We start from the raw sequence: 20,363 nt of genomic DNA, 5'->3' as shown, positions 1-20,363 counted from the left end.
CCATCTGGGGCTGTCTGTTTAGTGGGCTCGAGATAAGGACGAGACATTTAGGTGCCATTGTCATAAACTCCCCCCTTTTGTTCAAGGTTCCTGTTTCTTAAGAGCATTATAAACTTATCTTTAGTTCCTGAAGAGAGGAAGGGGACCGGGGGCCAGGTGTCGTTGGAAAGTGTCCCGCTCCAGTCTTTGATGTGAAACTTGTGTGCGTGCGTGTGTGTGGGGGGCTGCAGGGTCTTTGCCCCCCCGCGGTTTGTGGAATGTTAATTCGGTCGCAGACAGAAGGTCCTGGTCAGAATGAAAAAGTTTTAATTCAAAACTTTTCATTTCTTCATTTGACTTTTCATCTCGTTGTCCGGTCTATACTCCACTACACTGTTGTGTGTACATGTCATTGAATAAATGTGCACTACAACGCGCTCAACTTTTGTTCAGAATCAGATTCTTATCACTGGTAAAGACGCAGCTTTCCTCTCAATCATTTCCGCAGCTTCACAGTGCTTTAAACAGTGTGGACACTGAGCGTCCACACAGTTCAATAGCGAAGCAGCGAAGCGCAGCGAAACGAGACGAGTCATTGGATAAATGCTGGGCTTTGTCCCGCCCATCGGACGCTCGGCGTCTCTGGGGGTCTATGGGGCAGTGGGCTGGCCTCGGCTGGCCCGGACGCTCAGCTTCTGCATGATGATTAGATGATCTGTCTGAAGCTGAATCCCTTTTTGATTGACAGTGAAATGAGCGAATCAGCGATACTTTGGTGTAAAGATCCGTGAGAGCATTACATTTTCATTCTATTCTGAGTCGAACGGAGGGTAGAATTTACGTATAAATAAACCGACACATTTCTTGATGTAGGCTGCAACTGAGCTTCCCCTCCTTGAAAGACCAGCATCCGCCACTGGTATATAACTACATGCAGTTACCTTAAATGCTTAAATAATTAAATCAGTTTATATTTGTGAAAAAGTATAGGTAATATTTTGAAAAGTGAAGCTCAGAGATTATGACGCTACTGCCTTTTGTGGTAGCTGACAGTTGTTCGGTGGCAGTGTGTTTTGGAACCTCTGCACTGATAAATCTATGACGTTTCAAAAGTGTCCCAGTAAAAACTAACCTTATTATTTATCTGATACAAATAAATTACTCTCGGGAACAAAAGGATGTCTGGAGAACAATGAAAGTCTTAAATTCTTCTGTATTTATTGATAGATTATTTTTGGATTTTTGGAGATCAAAGCAGAGCAGGCTGTATGCATTCTGGAGTATGATTGAGTTTGGATTAATGAGTACTTGCAATCAGATCATAAAAATTCTAGTACTTTGCTTTTAGTATCCACCCAAGGCACATTTAGTCCTTTTAAACTGGAAAATTAAATTTTAGACACACAACATTACTGTGTATTCCAGTAGGCATTTTTACAATATAGGAATAGTTACAGGTGCCAGTGTGGCTTGTGTTTTTTATGAATTATAAAACATTTATTAATGAAGAACTAGTGCCGAATATCTGAAGTGTTAAAGTCAGTTTAACACACCTCCTAAACCATGGGTAAAACAAAGCATAAATTACTGGATTAATGGTGGAGTTCAAATAAACCAACATCAAGATTATTTGAAATGTCCCCATTTCAAACTGTATAACGCTACTTAGTGCAGTATAAACAGAACATGGAAACATACACGCCAAGAACACAAACACTAAAATACCAAGTGCTCTTGCTGCTTTTCTCTCTGATTTCATAGAGTCAGTTATGTTTCTTGACGTCCGAGTCTTGGTCTTAATGTTAAGATCTCTGATAGCACTGGCATGTTTTCTTGCAATAACAAAAACTAGAATATACAATACAGTTATAACAGTAAATAAAACAACAAATTTTAACAGGACCTCAAATAAATACCAGAATTTATCTAAAACCAAAAAGCAGGTTCCAGGACACAGTACTAGATTGGTGTAGTATCCATTGAAGTACTGCAGTGCTATGTGATATAACAGCAACAACACCCAGTTAGATACAACAACCAAACACATTGTGTTCACAGAGACTGATTTAGTGTAGAGAAACGGATTGGAGAGAGCAACATATCGATCGACTGCTATCAGTGCAATGTTAAATATAGATGTGGCTGTGAGAAAATAGGAGATATATATGTAACACAAACAGGAAACTGCATTAAAAATCCAACAAGATTCAATCATCCATATTATTGCTATCGGAATCACCAGAAGTCCGACCAGAAAGTCAGACACAGCGAGAGAGAGGATGAGCATGTTAGTCGGAGTGTGGAGCTGCTTGAAGTGACAGACAGAGATGATGATGAGCAGGTTTCCACACACTGTTAACAGAACTACAGCAGCTGCAGATACATACAACAACACATACACTGCAGTAGATACAGATCTCTCTGGACAGTGAAAGAGCAGACAGGGATCTGTTTGGTTAATCCCAGTGAAATTCATGGATCAGCAGGTAATGTGTCATCAAATGAATAATTCAGATCCTGGAGTCTGCTGAGAGGTGGAAGTGGTACATGTCCAGGAACAGAAGAGTTACTGGATGAACAGACAGCAGCTCTGATATTTATGTATGTTTGTAATCACAGCTTGATAAATATTCAGTAAATGGGTGGAGCATAGGAAGTACATTTTTAGTATTCCTTAGTGAGAGAAAATATTAGAGTTAGTCACATTAAAAACTTAAGTTCCCATTGTAATTTAAATATACAGTTTAAACTAGGTCTTTGGCCTTGGTGCTGATTTAACATAGTTCATTTGGTCAGATTTCCTCCTCTAACATAGATACTGAATGTAATTGGCCTCTGAGACAATGTCATCCCTGACCCCAGCGTCTGTGCACAGTTCTGAATGCCAAAACTTTCTCTCATCCAGATTAAAGCAAATGGCAGCTCAAACACTTAGGAAAGATAGTCATACACACAGCCAGAGAGAGGATGAACAGTCAGTGTGTGGAACTGCTGAAGTGAGCAACAGAATTATTAAAAGCAAATTTCCACACTGTTAACAGAACTACAGAAGCCCCTGACATAAATTAAGAGATATTCTATAGTAGTTACAGGTCTCTCTGGGCAGATGTAAGGGAGACATTGTTTAGTTTGTTTAAGCCCCCAAAATTTGTAGTTTCACAGTATTTAAAGTTTTAGAAATTCAGTAAATACACTGATACAAATCTTCATTAGTGACTCTAAGATAACTGTGCAGCTCAGAAGAAAATCAGCTGCCATCTCTGAAAGCTCTCTATTTAAGAAACAAGACATGATTGTTGTTTTTAACACTACAATACTGGCAATAAAACAACGAATTAATATTTTAAATATTTTGTGAATATCATTGTGAACATCACTATTGATATACAGTCCAAAACATGGAGGGTAGGTGAATTGGCTTCTCTAATAACTTTCCTGGTGTGTGAATGAATGTCTGTATGTGTGAGCCCAGATATGGATTGGCGCTCTGTCCTGGGTTAAACCCTAGTGCCCGATGCAGTCCTCCAGGTGGACGGTCGTTCCTGGTCGAGAGTACGCTGTGCGCGTTTGGCTGCCGCTTCTCGCCAGTGTGTGTGTGTGTGTGAATTGAGCGTTCTGAGCAGTAGAGTGTAGATAGCAGTGTAGATTGTAAAGCGTCCTTGGGTGTCTAGAAAGGCGCTATATAAGTGTAACGATAATAATATAATTATGAGCATAACTTTTTTTTACAACACTGAGTTGAAAAAAGTATTTCTATATATATCAAACATTGAGGATTTTTTTTATTTCAAAAGTTTAATCCTATTTTTAAAAAGTTGACACACTTTTCATGGAACTGTCACAGAGTTTCTCTCCAGGAAAATATATATGTGACTAGTCAGATTTACACTGCTTGTGCTCTGATTTGTCCTGCATTCGCTCTAGTTTTTTGTACTCAAGAAGTATTCTGTGCTCATAGTCTGATTTTTAAAGTAATTTTGCTGCTGTAAGTCCTCAGCCAATCAGAAGTGTTTATGGAGTTTGACCAATTACATTATTGCTTATTAGTTAAAAAGAGCAGTGTCCTCATTCAACTTGGTTCTTACTGTCAGCTTCTTCTGGTTTAGAGGATTCACAGAAAAATCTTAACTGTGCATTACACATGAACAGGAGCACAGATTTTTTTGTGAACACACTGCATAAACTCAAACATGTGTAGCGCTAATATGAGCAAACTTTTATTTTGAGCAACAGCCTCATTTTAAGTTAGCGCACCATGAACATTGCTCTTAGGGTTTAAATGAAAACAATGCAATTATAACCTGAGCTCACACAATTTTGTGAACACAAAAGGCAGCAGTGTCTTCAGGGCCACTGTGGCAGGGTTCTGTCATCAGTTTAATCTAAAAACATAGTGATGTTACATAGTACTCTGATGAATGTATAACAGAGTTACCTTATAACATAAGTGTGATAATTAAGTCTTATTAAAACATACCCTGAAAAAGTAATGATACAGTTTAGAAAAAGTGAAGTTCTGAGGTAATGTTGCTACTATATTCCTTGTGGCATTTGTAATGTGGCTGAGTGTTTGGGAAACTCTACTTTAACAAATAAAAGGCAATTTAAAACTCTCAAAATAAAAACATGAATTTAGTTTCATTTTTGATTGGATAGAAATAAGTTTTTCTCAGGTACCAAATGATTTGTAAAGTCTGGAAGACAATGGAAGTTGTTCATTCTTCTGTAACATAATTTCAATCCTTTGTATGTCCTGTACATATGCATATATACATATACGTATATATACATATACATATTTATTGACATAAAAACTCTCTTGACTCATGACTTGATACTGAAAGATAATTTGCCCAAATATGTCTGTACATCAAAGCAGAGCAGACTGTATATATGATGTAGTTGGATTGGTGGGTAGATACTTTTAGCTCTTAAAGTAGAAGAGTTCCTTTTAAATACATGACATCACTGTGGATTCAAGTAGGTATGTTTACACAATAGGAATAGTTAAAATGGTAAAATGGTCTGTTTCATTTAATGAATTATAAAACTTTAATCAATGAAGAACTACCGCTGAATATCTGAAGTGTTAAAGTCAGTTTAACACACCTCCTAAACCATGGATAAAACAAAGCATAAATTACTGGATTAATTGTAGAATTCAGATAAACCAACATTACAAAAACTTGAAATGTCCCCATTTCAAACTGTATAACGCTACTTAATGCAGTATAAACAGAAAATGGAAACATACACGCCAAGAACACAAACACTAAAATACCAAGTGCTCTTGCTGCTTTTCTCTCTGATTTCATAGAGTCAGTTGTGTGTCTTGACGTCTGAGTCTTGGTCTTAATGTTAAGATCTCTGATAGCACTGGCATGTTTTCTTGCAATAACAAAAACTAGAATATACAATACAGTTATAACAGTAAATAAAACAACAAATTTTAACAGGACCTCAAATAAATACCAGACTTTATCTATGACCAAAAAGCAGTTTCCAGGACACAGGACTAGATTGGTGTAGTATCCATTGAAGTACTGCATTGCTATGTGATATAACAGCAACAACACCCAGTTAGATACAACAACCAAACACATTGTGTTCACAGAGACTGATTTAGTGTAGAGAAACGGATTGGAGAGAGCAACATATCGATCGACTGCTATCAGTGCAACATTAAATATAGATGTGGCTGTGAGAAAATAGGAGATATATATGTAACACAAACAGGAAACTGCATTAAAAATCCAACACGATTCAATCATCCATATTATTGCTATCGGAATCACCAGAAGTCCGACCAGAAAATCAGACACAGCCAGAGAGAGGATGAGCATGTTAGTCGGAGTGTGGAGCTGCTTGAAGTGACAGACAGAGATGATGATGAGCAGGTTTCCACACACTGTTAACAGAACTACAGCCGCTGCAGATACATACAACAACACATACACTGCAGTAGATACAGATCTCTCTGGACAGTGAAAGAGCAGACAGGGATCTGTTTGGTTAATCCCAGTGAAATTCATGGATCAGCAGGTAATGTGTCATCAAATGAATAATTCAGATCCTGGAGTCTGCTGAGAGGTGGAAGTGGTACATATCCAGGAACAGAAGAGTTACTGGATGAACAGACAGCAGCTCTGATATTTATATGGTGTAGAGGTCGCTCAGGAAAATGTGGAATCACAGCTTGATACATATTCAGCAATGGGTGGAGCCAAGGAAGTACATTTTTTCAATATCTATTAATGGAAGTAGGTAGTAAACTTAGTCATATTGAAATGATGTTTCCTGGGTAATTTACATCTAACTTTTAAACTATGTGTTTGGCCTTAGTGTAGACTCAACTTATCTGCTCCGCTAACATAGATAATGAATGTAGTTGGCCTCTGAGACAATGCCATCCCTGGTCCCCGTGTCTGTCCACAGTCCTGAACGCAAAACTTTGGTCATCCAGATTAGAGCAAATAACATCTCATAAACGTCAATAACGTGTTTCATTCACACAGCCAGAGAGAGGATGGGCATGTTAGTCAACGTGTGCAAGATGATTTACAATAAATACGCAGTTTTGGTCCATTTTGATATAAATGTAAACACTGTACTCTTAAGTTTATCAGCAACATGCTAATGTTTTCCAGTTGGATAGAGGTTAGCAGCAGACGTGTAGAGTGGTTGAAAAGGTGAGATTGTGTGTGTGTGTGTGTTGAGTCCAGTCACTGATGTGTACATTTGTTCGTAGCACACTCTGATTTTTCAAGAGTCTGAGTCCTTGTGGAACTGTTGCACAGTCTGGAAGTGAGGGTCTGATGCTTTGGTACCTTTTTCTAGATTGTAGGAGGGTGAAGAGTGTATGTGTTCATCCACAGTGCTTGTTTTTTTGCGGATGCAGCATTTAGGGTTAGGGTTATGGTTAGTCTGTGATGGTGGGAAGAGAAACACAGATGATCTTCTCAGCTGTCCTCACTACCCACTGCAGGGACTTGAGAGTCGATATGGTGCAATTCCCAAACCAGACAGTGATGCAGCTGATCAGGATGCACTCGATAGTTCCTTTGTAGAATATGGTGAGAATGGTGGTGAGAGATGTGCCTTCCTTCGCTGTCACAGAAAGTAGAGACGCTGCTGGGCTTGGCTATGGTAGTGGTGTTGAGGGACTAGGTGAGATCCTCTGACAGGTGAACTCCAAGGAACTGGGTGCCCCTGACGATCTCCACAACAGAGCCATCTATGTACTGTGGAGAGTGATCTCTTTGGTCTTGTCTACATTTAGAGACAGGTTGTTGGTTCTCCACCAGTCTGTTAACCGTGGAACTTCCTCTCTGTATGCTGACTTGTCATTCTTGCTGATGAGACTCACCACTGTCGTATTATCTGCAAACTTGATGATGTGATTCGAACTGTGCTTTGATGCACAGTCATGAGTCTGTAAAGTGAACAGTAATTGACTGAGCATACAGCCTTGGGGGGCCCCAGTGCTCAACGTGGTGGTGCTGGAGTGTGTTTATTTGACTGTGGGACACACCAAGTCCTTCACATCAGGTCGTCTGGAGTGAGGCTTAAACCCCCAACCCCAGGACCCTGGAGCTGTGTGACAGTGATACTTCTGTTTTGCCACTGTGCTGCCAAAACAGAATTAATAACAAGCAAATTAATAATGAAATGTTTTATCTTAATTCTTAAAGATTGCTTTTTTATACACTGGAGCACTCTTCTTGGAGCTGTCATGGAGTTGCTGTCTGTAATCAAAAAAAAAAAAAAAGAAATATATATATATATATATGGCTTTTTGTAGAATATGTGGAATTTCACTGTTTGTGCTCTGATTTTTCCTGCATTCGCTCTAGGTTTTTGTACTCAAGAACTGTTCTGTGCTCATAGTCGAATTTTCAGAGCTCACACAGATTTGTGAACGGAAAAGTCAGTAGTGTCTTCAAGGCCTCTGTGGCAGGGTCAGGGTTCTGTTATCAGTTTAATCTTGAAACAGTGACATGTCTCAGTACACTGATCAAGTTGTAGCAATGTAGAGTTACTTGATATTGTAATTGCAATAATTAGCTTGTATGAAAAATAACACATACATTTCTTTTTTTAATATTTAGAAATGTGAAGTTTAGAGTTCTTTGTGACATCAGTTGTAAAAGCTCTATACAAATATATTAGATTTGATTCGAGTTGATTCTTCTACTTTCTGCTTTAACAAATAAAAGACATGTTTTAAAACTGCTATTATAAACTCATAAATATAGCTTTATTATTGATTGGATAGAAATAAGTTTCTCTCAGGTACTAAAGTATTTATAAATCTGCAAGAAAATCAAATTTTTTCAATTGCTCAAAAAATTATGTAGATCAAATCACAGCAGGTCATATGTATTCTGCAGTATAATTGAGTTTGGAATGGTGGGTACATGCATTGTGATAACATCATAAAATTCTAATACTTTGTCTTTATTATAAAACTTTTGCGACTTTTAGCTCTTAAACTAGAGAATCTAATTTTAGACCCATGACACTACAAATAAACAGTTAAAATGGTCAATATTGTCATTGACTTTATGTGTTTTATAAAACATTTATTAATGAAGAATTAGTGTTGAATATCTGAAGTGTTAAAGTCAGTTTAACACACCTCCTAAACCATGGATAAAACAAAGCATAAATTACTGGATTAATGGTAGAATTCAAATAAATCAACATTACAAAAACTTGAAATGTCCTCATTTCAAACTGTATAACGCTACTTAATGCAGCATAAACAGAACTTGGAAACATACACGCCAAGAACACAAACACTAAAATACCAAGTGCTCTTGCTGCTTTTCTCTCTGATTTCATAGAGTCAGTTGTGTGTCTTGACGTCCGAGTCTTGGTCTTAATGTTAAGATCTCTGATAGCACTGGCATGTTTTCTTGCAATAACAAAAACTAGAATGTACAATACAGTTATAACAGTAAATAAAATAATAAATTTTAACAGGACCTCAAATAAATACCAGACTTTATCTAAAACCAAAAAGCAGGTTCCAGGACACAGGACTAGATTTGTGTATTGTCCATTGAAGTACTGCATTGCTATGTGATATAACAGCAACAACACCCAGTTAGATACAACAACCAAACACATTGTGTTCACAGAGACTGATTTAGTGTAGAGAAACGGGTTAGAGAGAGCAACATATCGATCGACTGCTATCAGTGCAATGTCAAATATAGATGTGGCTGTGAGAAAATAGGAGATATATAAGTAACACAAACAGGAAACAGCATTAAAAATCCAACAAGATTCAATCATCCATATTATTGCTATCGGAATCACCAGAAGTCCGACCAGAAAGTCAGACACAGCCAGAGAGAGGATGAGCATGTTAGTCGGAGTGTGGAGCTGCTTGAAGTGACAGACAGAGATGATGATGAGCAGGTTTCCACACACTGTTAACAGAACTACAGCAGCTGCAGATACATACAACAACACATACACTGCAGTAGATACAGATCTCTCTGGACAGTGAAAGAACAGACAGGGATCCGTTTGGTTAATCTGGGTAATATTCATGGATCAGCAGTTAATGTGTCATTAAAAAAATAATTCAGATCCTGGAGTCTGCCGAGAGGTGGAAGTGGTCCATGTCCAGGAACAGAAGAGTTACTGGATGAACAGACAGCAGTTCTGATATTTATATGGTCTAGGAATTGCCCATGAAATTGTGTTTGTTACATATTCAGTTAATGGGTGGAACATTGGGGGGAACCTTGTTTCTCACACCGAGGGAAATACATTGGCTCAAAGACACTTTGACATTTTTAATGATTGCGATGGTCAGTAGGGTTCTAGCATATAGTATGTGTGCTCATTTGAGGCTTTAACATTGATTAAAAATAAAAAAAAAACTTTTTAAAATCAAAGGGGGCTGTGTTTATTTTAGAATATTGTGTACGAGACCAATTGTGCAAACATACAATACAATAAATATTTCACAAACATGGCGTCCTGAATAAAAAAAAAGCATTTAGTTACTTTAAGAAATTCATCAGCAGGGTCTGTGTTACAAAGCCTAAGAGTTAAAGTTACTTTAACACACTGCCAGAACCATGGGTAAAACAAAGCATAGATAACTAGATTAATGGTGGAATTATGGTAACTGTGAGAAATGGGGCCCAGAGGAAAAATAACCCAAAAAAGTAAACGAACAAACAAAAAACAAAATCAAAATGAATAAACAATGCATAATGTTACATGCTTCTATTGTTGTAGATTTGAAAGCCTTCGATTCCTGTTAGAGACATGGTTTTGTGATGTCATTAGTTACATGTTGAAGGGGAGTAGAAATCCATCAGGGAAAAAGTGTGTCGAGCCTGGCTGAGTCGAGCTGATGCCATACAGCAGAAAAGCACCATAACACAACACCACTACGTCTGTGGGGGTCCTGATCATTGAAGAAATGGGTGAAATGTGGCTAACAGTGTGTGAATGGATAGTGTAAATACACTAATAATATTCTGTAAACATAACATCTTGTGACAATAATACCTTCTATCATTTAAAGAATATTCATCAGTGAAGAGTATGTGTTAAATATTTTAAGAGTTAAAGTTAGCTTAACACACCTCCTGAACCATGGGTAAAACAAAGCATAAATAATAGGGTTAATGGTAGAATTTAGATAAACCAACATCAAGACTTTTTGAAATGACCCTAATTCAATTTCTATTACCCTCCCTAATACAGTATAAATAAAATATGGAAGCAAACAGGCTAGAAACACAGAGACTAAAATTCCAAGTACTTTTGCTGCTTTCCTCTCGGATTTCATAGATTCTGTCATAATCTTTGACCTTGTCTGAGTTTTAAGGCCTCTGATGGCAGTGGCATGTTTCCTCGCGATTACAAAGACTGAAGCATACAGTATAACTATTACAGCACACGGGAACACAAATGTCAATATGGGATCAACCAGAGACCAGCTCTCATCCAAAACAAAAAAACAGTCTCCAGGACACATTACCAGAATTACAAAATGTCCATTAAAGTACTGAAGTGCTAGATTGTAAAATAACACCATAAACCAGTTAGATGCAACTACAAAACACATTGTCTTCACAGAGACTGCTTTAGTGTAGAGGAATGGGTTAGAAAGAGCAAAATACCGATCAACTGCAATCAGAGCAACATTGAATATTGATGTGTTTGTCACAAAGTATGAGGTTAAAATAAAACATATGCAGAAAAGACTATTAAATATCCAACATGATTCAACCATCCATATTATTGCTATTGGAATCACAAAAAGTCCGACCAGAAAGTCAGACACAGCCAAAGAGAGGATGAGCATGTTAGTCGGAGTGTGGAGCTGCTTGAAGTGACAGACAGAGATGATGATGAGCAGGTTTCCACACACTGTTAACAGAACTACAGCCGCTGCAGATACATACAACAACACATACACTGCAGTAGATACAGATCTCTCTGGACAGTGAAAGAACAGACAGGGATCCGTTTGGTTTATCTGGGTAATATTCATGGATCAGCAGTTAATGTGTCATCAAATAAATAAATCAGATCCTGGAGTCTGCTGAGAGGTAGAAGTGGTACATATCCAGGAACAGAAGAGTTACTGGATGAACAGACAGCAGCTCTGATATTTATATGGTGTAGAGGTCGCTCAGGAAAATGTGGAATCACAGCTTGATACATATTCAGCAATGGGTGGAGCCAAGGAAGTACATTTTTTCAATATCTATTAATGCAAGAAGGTGGTAAACTTAGTCATATTGAAATGATGTTTCCTGAGTAATTTACATCTAACTTTTAAACTATGGCTTTGGCCTTAGTGCAGACTCAACTTATCTGCTCCACTAACATAGATAATGAATGTAGTTGGCCTCTGAGACAATGCCATCCCTGGTCCCCATGTCTGTCCACAGTCCTGAACGCAAAACTTCGGTCATCCAGATTAGAGCAAATGACATCTCATAAACGTCAATAACGTGTTTCATTCACACAGCCAGAGAGAGGATGGGCATGTTAGTCAACGTGTGCAAGATGATTTACAATAAATACGCAGTTTTGGTCCATTTTGGTATAAATGTAAACACTGTACTCTTAAGTTTATCAGCAACATGCTAATGTTTTCCAGTTGGATAGAGGTTAGCAGCAGACGTGTAGAGTGGTTGAAAAGGTGAGATTGTGTGTGTGTGTTGAGTCCAGTCACTGATGTGTACATTTGTTCGTAGCACACTCTGATTTTTCCAGAGTCTAAGTCCTTGTGGAACTGTTGCACAGTCTGGAAGTGAGGGCCCGATGCTTTGGTAAATTTTTCCAGATGTTAGGAGGGTGAAGAATGAGTGTGGTCATCCACAGTGCTTGTTTTTTTGCGGATGCAGCATGTAGGGTTAGGGTTAGGGTTATGGTTAGTCTGTGATGGTGGGAAGAGAAACACAGATGATCTTCTCAGCTGTCCTCACTACCCACTGCAGGGACTTGAGAGTCGATATGGTGCAATTCCCAAACCAGACAGTGATGCAGCTGATCAGGATGCTCTCGACAGTTCCTTTGTAGAATATGGTGAGAATGGTGGTGAGAGATGTGCCTTCCTTCGCTGTCACAGAAAGTAGAGATGCTGCTGGGCTTGGCTATGGTATTGGTATTGGTGTTTAGGGACCAGATGAGATCCTCTGACAGGTGAACTCCAAGGAACTTGGTGCCCCTGACGATCTCCACAACAGAGCCATCTATGTACTGTGGAGAGTGATCTCTTTGGTCTTGTCTACATTTAGAGACAGGTTATTGGTTTTCCACCAGTCCGTTAACCGTGGAACTTCCTCTCTGTATGCTGACTTGTCATTCTTGCTGATGAGACCCACCACAGTCGTGCTATCTGCAAACTTGATGATGTGATTCGAGCTGTGCTTTGCTGCACAGTCATGAGTCGGTAAAGTGAACAGTAATTGACTGGGGGCGCCAGTGCTCAGTGTGGTGGTGCTGGAGTGTGTTTATTTGACTGTGGGACACACCAAACCCTTCACATCAGGGCGTCTGGAGTGAGGCTTAAACCCCCAACCCTAGGACCCTGGAGCTGTGTGACAGTGATACTTCTGTTTTGCCACTGTGCTGCCAAAACAGAATTAATAACAAGCAAATTAATAATGAAATGTTTTATCTTAATTCCTAAAGATTGCTTTTTTATACACTGGAGCACTCTTCTTGGAGCTGTCATGCAGTTTCATGGCTTTTTGTGGAATATGTGGAATTTCACTGCTTGTGCTCAGATTTTTCCTGCATTCGCTCTAGGTCTTTGTACTCAAGAACTGTTCTGTGCTCATAGTCGAATTTTCAGAGCTGACAGAGATTTGTGAACAGAAAAGTCAGCAGTGTCTTCAAGGCCTCTGTGGCAGGGTCAGGGTTGTTATCAGTTTAATCTTGAAACAGTGACATGTCTCAGTATACTGATCAAGTTGTAGCAATGTAGAGTTACTTGATATTGTAATTGCAATAATTAGCTTGTATGAAAAATAACACATACATTTCTTTTTGTAATATTTAGAAATGTGAAGTTTAGAGTTCTTTGTGACATCAGTTGTAAAAGCGCTATACAAATAAATTAGATTTGATTCAAGTTGATTTTTCTACTAACACTTAAGGTGGTTAGCAGTTGTAATGTGGCCCGATAGTTGGAAACCGCTGCTTTAACAAATAAAAGACATGTTTTAAAACTGCTATTATAAACTCATAAATATAGCTTTATTATTGATTGGATAGAAATATGTTTCTCTCAGGTACTAAAGTATTTATAAATCTGCAAGAAAATGAAATTTGTTCAATTGCTCAAAAAATTATGTAGATCAAATCACAGCAGGTCATATGTATTCTGCAGTATAATTGAGTTGGAATGGTGGGTACATGCATTGTGATAACATCATAAAATTCTAATACTTTGTCTTTATTATAAAACTTTTGTGACTTTTAGCTCTTAAACTAGAGAATCTAATTTTAGACCCATGACACTACAAATAAACAGTTAAAATGGTCAATATTGTCATTGACTTTATGTGACTCATAAAACATTTATTAATGAAGAATTAGTGTTGAATATCTGAAGTGTTAAAGTCAGTTTAACACACCTCCTAAACCATGGATAAAACAAAGCATAAATTACTGGATTAATGGTAGAATTCAAATAAATCAACATTACAAAAACTTGAAATGTCCCCATTTCAAACTGTATAACGCTACTTAATGCAGCATAAACAGAACTTGGAAACATACACGCCAAGAACACAAACACTAAAATACCAAGTGCTCTTGCTGCTTTTCTCTCTGATTTCATAGAGTCAGTTGTGTTTCTTGACGTCCGAGTCTTGGCCTTAATGTTAAGATCTCTGATAGCACTGGCATGTTTTCTTGCAATAACAAAAACTAGAATATACAATACAGTTATAACAGTAAATAAAACAATAAATTTTAATAGGACTTCAAATAAATACCAGACTTTATCTAAAACCAAAAAGCAGTTTCCAGGGCACAGGACTAGATTGGTGTAGTATGCATTGAAGTACTGCATTGCTATGTGATATAATAGCAACAACACCCAGTTAGATACAACAACCAAACACGTTGTGTTCACAGAGACTGATTTAGTGTAGAGAAACGGATTGGAGAGAGCAACATATCGATCGACTGCTATCAGTGCAATGTTAAATATAGATGTGGCTGTGAGAAAATAGGAGATATATATGTAACACAAACAGGAAACTGCATTAAATATCCAGCAGGATTCAATCATCCATATTATTGCTATCGGAATCACCAGAAGTCCGACCAGAAAGTCAGACACAGCCAGAGAGAGGATGAGCATGTTAGTCGGAGTGTGGAGCTGCTTGAAGTGACAGACAGAGATGATGATGAGCAGGTTTCCACACACTGTTAACAGAACTACAGCAGCTGCAGATACATAAAACAACACATACACTGCAGTAGATACAGATCTCTCTGGACAGTGAAAGAACAGACAGGGATCCGTTTGGTTAATCTGGGTAATATTCATGGATCAGCAGTTAATGTGTCATCAAATAAATAATTCAGATCCTGGAGTCTGCTGAGAGGTGGAAGTGGTACATATCCAGGAACAGAAGAGTTACTGGATGAACTGGTTGCTGGTCTGATATTTATATGGTGTAGAGGTCGCTCAGGAAAATCTGGAATCACAGCTTGATACATATTCAGCAATGGGTGGAGCCAAGGAAGTAAATTTTTTCAATATCTATTAATGCAAGAAGGTAGTAAACTTAGTCATATTGAAATGATGTTTCCTGGGTAATTTACATCTAACTTTTAAACTATGGCTTTGGCCTTAGTGTAGACTCAACTTATCTGCTCCACTAACATAGATAATGAATGTAGTTGGCCTCTGAGACAATGCCATCCCTGGTCCCCATGTCTGTCCACAGTCCTGAACGCAAAACTTCGGTCATCCAGATTAGAGCAAATGACATCTCATAAACGTCAATAACGTGTTTCATTCACACAGCCAGAGAGAGGATGGGCATGTTAGTCAACGTGTGCAAGATGATTTACAATAAATACGCAGTTTTGGTCCATTTTGGTATAAATGTAAACACTGTACTCTTAAGTTTATCAGCAACATGCTAATGTTTTCCAGTTGGATAGAGGTTAGCAGCAGACGTGTAGAGTGGTTGAAAAGGTGAGATTGTGTGTGTGTGTTGAGTCCAGTCACTGATGTGTACATTTGTTCGTAGCACACTCTGATTTTTCCAGAGTCTAAGTCCTTGTGGAACTGTTGCACAGTCTGGAAGTGAGGGCCCGATGCTTTGGTAAATTTTTCCAGATGTTAGGAGGGTGAAGAATGAGTGTGGTCATCCACAGTGCTTGTTTTTTTGCGGATGCAGCATGTAGGGTTAGGGTTAGGGTTATGGTTAGTCTGTGATGGTGGGAAGAGAAACACAGATGATCTTCTCAGCTGTCCTCACTACCCACTGCAGGGACTTGAGAGTCGATATGGTGCAATTCCCAAACCAGACAGTGATGCAGCTGATCAGGATGCTCTCGACAGTTCCTTTGTAGAATATGGTGAGAATGGTGGTGAGAGATGTGCCTTCCTTCGCTGTCACAGAAAGTAGAGATGCTGCTGGGCTTGGCTATGGTATTGGTATTGGTGTTTAGGGACCAGGTGAGATCCTCTGACAGGTGAACTCCAAGGAACTTGGTGCCCCTGACGATCTCCACAACAGAGCCATCTATGTACTGTGGAGAGTGATCTCTTTGGTCTTGTCTACATTTAGAGACAGGTTATTGGTTTTCCACCAGTCCGTTAACCGTGGAACTTCCTCTCTGTATGCTGACTTGTCATTCTTGCTGATGAGACCCACCACAGTCGTGCTATCTGCAAACTTGATGATGTGATTCGAGCTGTGCTTTGCTGCACAGTCATGAGTCGGTAAAGTGAACAGTAATTGACTGGGGGCGCCAGTGCTCAGTGTGGTGGTGCTGGAGTGTGTTTATTTGACTGTGGGACACACCAAACCCTTCACATCAGGGCGTCTGGAGTGAGGCTTAAACCCCCAACCCTAGGACCCTGGAGCTGTGTGACAGTGATACTTCTGTTTTGCCACTGTGCTGCCAAAACAGAATTAATAACAAGCAAATTAATAATGAAATGTTTTATCTTAATTCCTAAAGATTGCTTTTTTATACACTGGAGCACTCTTCTTGGAGCTGTCATGCAGTTTCATGGCTTTTTGTGGAATATGTGGAATTTCACTGCTTGTGCTCAGATTTTTCCTGCATTCGCTCTAGGTCTTTGTACTCAAGAACTGTTCTGTGCTCATAGTCGAATTTTCAGAGCTGACAGAGATTTGTGAACAGAAAAGTCAGCAGTGTCTTCAAGGCCTCTGTGGCAGGGTCAGGGTTGTTATCAGTTTAATCTTGAAACAGTGACATGTCTCAGTATACTGATCAAGTTGTAGCAATGTAGAGTTACTTGATATTGTAATTGCAATAATTAGCTTGTATGAAAAATAACACATACATTTCTTTTTGTAATATTTAGAAATGTGAAGTTTAGAGTTCTTTGTGACATCAGTTGTAAAAGCGCTATACAAATAAATTAGATTTGATTCAAGTTGATTTTTCTACTAACACTTAAGGTGGTTAGCAGTTGTAATGTGGCCCGATAGTTGGAAACCGCTGCTTTAACAAATAAAAGACATGTTTTAAAACTGCTATTATAAACTCATAAATATAGCTTTATTATTGATTGGATAGAAATATGTTTCTCTCAGGTACTAAAGTATTTATAAATCTGCAAGAAAATGAAATTTGTTCAATTGCTCAAAAAATTATGTAGATCAAATCACAGCAGGTCATATGTATTCTGCAGTATAATTGAGTTGGAATGGTGGGTACATGCATTGTGATAACATCATAAAATTCTAATACTTTGTCTTTATTATAAAACTTTTGTGACTTTTAGCTCTTAAACTAGAGAATCTAATTTTAGACCCATGACACTACAAATAAACAGTTAAAATGGTCAATATTGTCATTGACTTTATGTGACTCATAAAACATTTATTAATGAAGAATTAGTGTTGAATATCTGAAGTGTTAAAGTCAGTTTAACACACCTCCTAAACCATGGATAAAACAAAGCATAAATTACTGGATTAATGGTAGAATTCAAATAAATCAACATTACAAAAACTTGAAATGTCCCCATTTCAAACTGTATAACGCTACTTAATGCAGCATAAACAGAACTTGGAAACATACACGCCAAGAACACAAACACTAAAATACCAAGTGCTCTTGCTGCTTTTCTCTCTGATTTCATAGAGTCAGTTGTGTTTCTTGACGTCCGAGTCTTGGCCTTAATGTTAAGATCTCTGATAGCACTGGCATGTTTTCTTGCAATAACAAAAACTAGAATATACAATACAGTTATAACAGTAAATAAAACAATAAATTTTAATAGGACTTCAAATAAATACCAGACTTTATCTAAAACCAAAAAGCAGTTTCCAGGGCACAGGACTAGATTGGTGTAGTATGCATTGAAGTACTGCATTGCTATGTGATATAATAGCAACAACACCCAGTTAGATACAACAACCAAACACGTTGTGTTCACAGAGACTGATTTAGTGTAGAGAAACGGATTGGAGAGAGCAACATATCGATCGACTGCTATCAGTGCAATGTTAAATATAGATGTGGCTGTGAGAAAATAGGAGATATATATGTAACACAAACAGGAAACTGCATTAAATATCCAGCAGGATTCAATCATCCATATTATTGCTATCGGAATCACCAGAAGTCCGACCAGAAAGTCAGACACAGCCAGAGAGAGGATGAGCATGTTAGTCGGAGTGTGGAGCTGCTTGAAGTGACAGACAGAGATGATGATGAGCAGGTTTCCACACACTGTTAACAGAACTACAGCAGCTGCAGATACATAAAACAACACATACACTGCAGTAGATACAGATCTCTCTGGACAGTGAAAGAACAGACAGGGATCCGTTTGGTTAATCTGGGTAATATTCATGGATCAGCAGTTAATGTGTCATCAAATAAATAATTCAGATCCTGGAGTCTGCTGAGAGGTGGAAGTGGTACATATCCAGGAACAGAAGAGTTACTGGATGAACTGGTTGCTGGTCTGATATTTATATGGTGTAGAGGTCGCTCAGGAAAATCTGGAATCACAGCTTGATACATATTCAGCAATGGGTGGAGCCAAGGAAGTAAATTTTTTCAATATCTATTAATGCAAGAAGGTAGTAAACTTAGTCATATTGAAATGATGTTTCCTGGGTAATTTACATCTAACTTTTAAACTATGGCTTTGGCCTTAGTGTAGACTCAACTTATCTGCTCCACTAACATAGATAATGAATGTAGTTGGCCTCTGAGACAATGCCATCCCTGGTCCCCATGTCTGTCCACAGTCCTGAACGCAAAACTTCGGTCATCCAGATTAGAGCAAATGACATCTCATAAACGTCAATAACGTGTTTCATTCACACAGCCAGAGAGAGGATGGGCATGTTAGTCAACGTGTGCAAGATGATTTACAATAAATACGCAGTTTTGGTCCATTTTGGTATAAATGTAAACACTGTACTCTTAAGTTTATCAGCAACATGCTAACGTTTTCCAGTTGGATAGAGGTTAGCAGCAGACGTGTAGAGTGGTTGAAAAGGTGAGATTGTGTGTGTGTGTTGAGTCCAGTCACTGATGTGTACATTTGTTCGTAGCACACTCTGATTTTTCAAGAGTCTAAGTCCTTGTGGAACTGTTGCACAGTCTGGAAGTGAGGGCCCGATGCTTTGGTAAATTTTTCCAGATGTTAGGAGGGTGAAGAATGAGTGTGGTCATCCACAGTGCTTGTTTTTTTTGCGGATGCAGCATGTAGGGTTAGGGTTAGGGTTATGGTTAGTCTGTGATGGTGGGAAGAGAAACACAGATGATCTTCTCAGCTGTCCTCACTACCCACTGCAGGGACTTGAGAGTCGATATGGTGCAATTCCCAAACCAGACAGTGATGCAGCTGATCAGGATGCTCTCGACAGTTCCTTTGTAGAATATGGTGAGAATGGTGGTGAGAGATGTGCCTTCCTTCGCTGTCACAGAAAGTAGAGATGCTGCTGGGCTTGGCTATGGTATTGGTATTGGTGTTTAGGGACCAGGTGAGATCCTCTGACAGGTGAACTCCAAGGAACTTGGTGCCCCTGACGATCTCCACAACAGAGCCATCTATTAACTGTGGAGAGTGATCTCTTTGGTCTTGTCTACATTTAGAGACAGGTTATTGGTTTTCCACCAGTCCGTTAACCGTGGAACTTCCTCTCTGTATGCTGACTTGTCATTCTTGCTGATGAGACCCACCACAGTCGTACTATCTGCAAACTTGATGATGTGATTCGAGCTGTGCTTTGCTGCACAGTCATGAGTCGGTAAAGTGAACAGTAATTGACTGGGGGTGCCAGTGCTCAGTGTGGTGGTGCAGTTTATTTGACTGTGGGACACACCAAACCCTTCACATCAGGGCGTCTGGAGTGAGGCTTAAATCCCCAACCCTAGGACCCTGAAGCTGTGTGACAGTGATACTTCTGTTTTGCCACTGTGCTGCCGAAACAGAATTAATAACAAGCAAATTAATAATGAAATGTTTTATCTTATATATATATATATATATATATATGTATGGATGTATGTGTGTGTGTGTGTGTGTGTGGCTAGTCAGAATTTCACTGCTTGTGCTCAGATTTTTCCTGCATTCGCTTTAGGTTTTTGTACTCAAGAACTGTTCTGTGCTCATAGTCGAATTTTCAGAGCCCACACAGATTTGTGAACGG

General features: G+C 38.7%; 6 protein-coding genes and 1 long non-coding RNA gene across 14 annotated transcripts in view; 1 reads left to right on the top strand and 6 right to left on the bottom strand.

The window, feature by feature from the left end:
• LOC136702112 (uncharacterized) overlaps nucleotides 1-20,363 on the top strand; it is a 269,541-nt gene that overhangs the window by 232,105 nt on the left and 17,073 nt on the right. The window lies entirely within an intron of this gene.
• Nucleotides 1,466-2,455, bottom strand: LOC136701496 (trace amine-associated receptor 13c-like). Its single transcript, XM_066676054.1, has one exon. It carries the CDS (start codon nucleotides 2,453-2,455, stop codon nucleotides 1,466-1,468), a length of 990 nt encoding a protein of 329 aa, XP_066532151.1.
• On the bottom strand, nucleotides 5,022-6,011 carry LOC136701489 (trace amine-associated receptor 13c-like). Its single transcript, XM_066676048.1, has one exon. The coding sequence runs from the start codon at nucleotides 6,009-6,011 to the stop codon at nucleotides 5,022-5,024; it is 990 nt and encodes a 329-aa protein (XP_066532145.1).
• LOC136702841 (trace amine-associated receptor 13c-like) lies at nucleotides 8,551-9,540 on the bottom strand. Its single transcript, XM_066677994.1, has one exon. It carries the CDS (start codon nucleotides 9,538-9,540, stop codon nucleotides 8,551-8,553), a length of 990 nt encoding a protein of 329 aa, XP_066534091.1.
• On the bottom strand, nucleotides 10,526-11,506 carry LOC136702334 (trace amine-associated receptor 13c-like). Its single transcript, XM_066677357.1, has one exon. The coding sequence runs from the start codon at nucleotides 11,504-11,506 to the stop codon at nucleotides 10,526-10,528; it is 981 nt and encodes a 326-aa protein (XP_066533454.1).
• On the bottom strand, nucleotides 14,039-15,028 carry LOC136701488 (trace amine-associated receptor 13c-like). The gene has a single exon (XM_066676047.1). It carries the CDS (start codon nucleotides 15,026-15,028, stop codon nucleotides 14,039-14,041), a length of 990 nt encoding a protein of 329 aa, XP_066532144.1.
• Nucleotides 17,561-18,550, bottom strand: LOC136701487 (trace amine-associated receptor 13c-like). The gene has a single exon (XM_066676046.1). It carries the CDS (start codon nucleotides 18,548-18,550, stop codon nucleotides 17,561-17,563), a length of 990 nt encoding a protein of 329 aa, XP_066532143.1.

Source organism: Hoplias malabaricus, chromosome 7 (genome assembly GCF_029633855.1).
Source record: "Hoplias malabaricus isolate fHopMal1 chromosome 7, fHopMal1.hap1, whole genome shotgun sequence".
NCBI classification, from domain to species: domain Eukaryota; kingdom Metazoa; phylum Chordata; class Actinopteri; order Characiformes; family Erythrinidae; genus Hoplias; species Hoplias malabaricus.
Note: the sequence above shows the minus strand (reverse complement) of the source record. Positions and strands in the feature narration are given on the sequence as shown.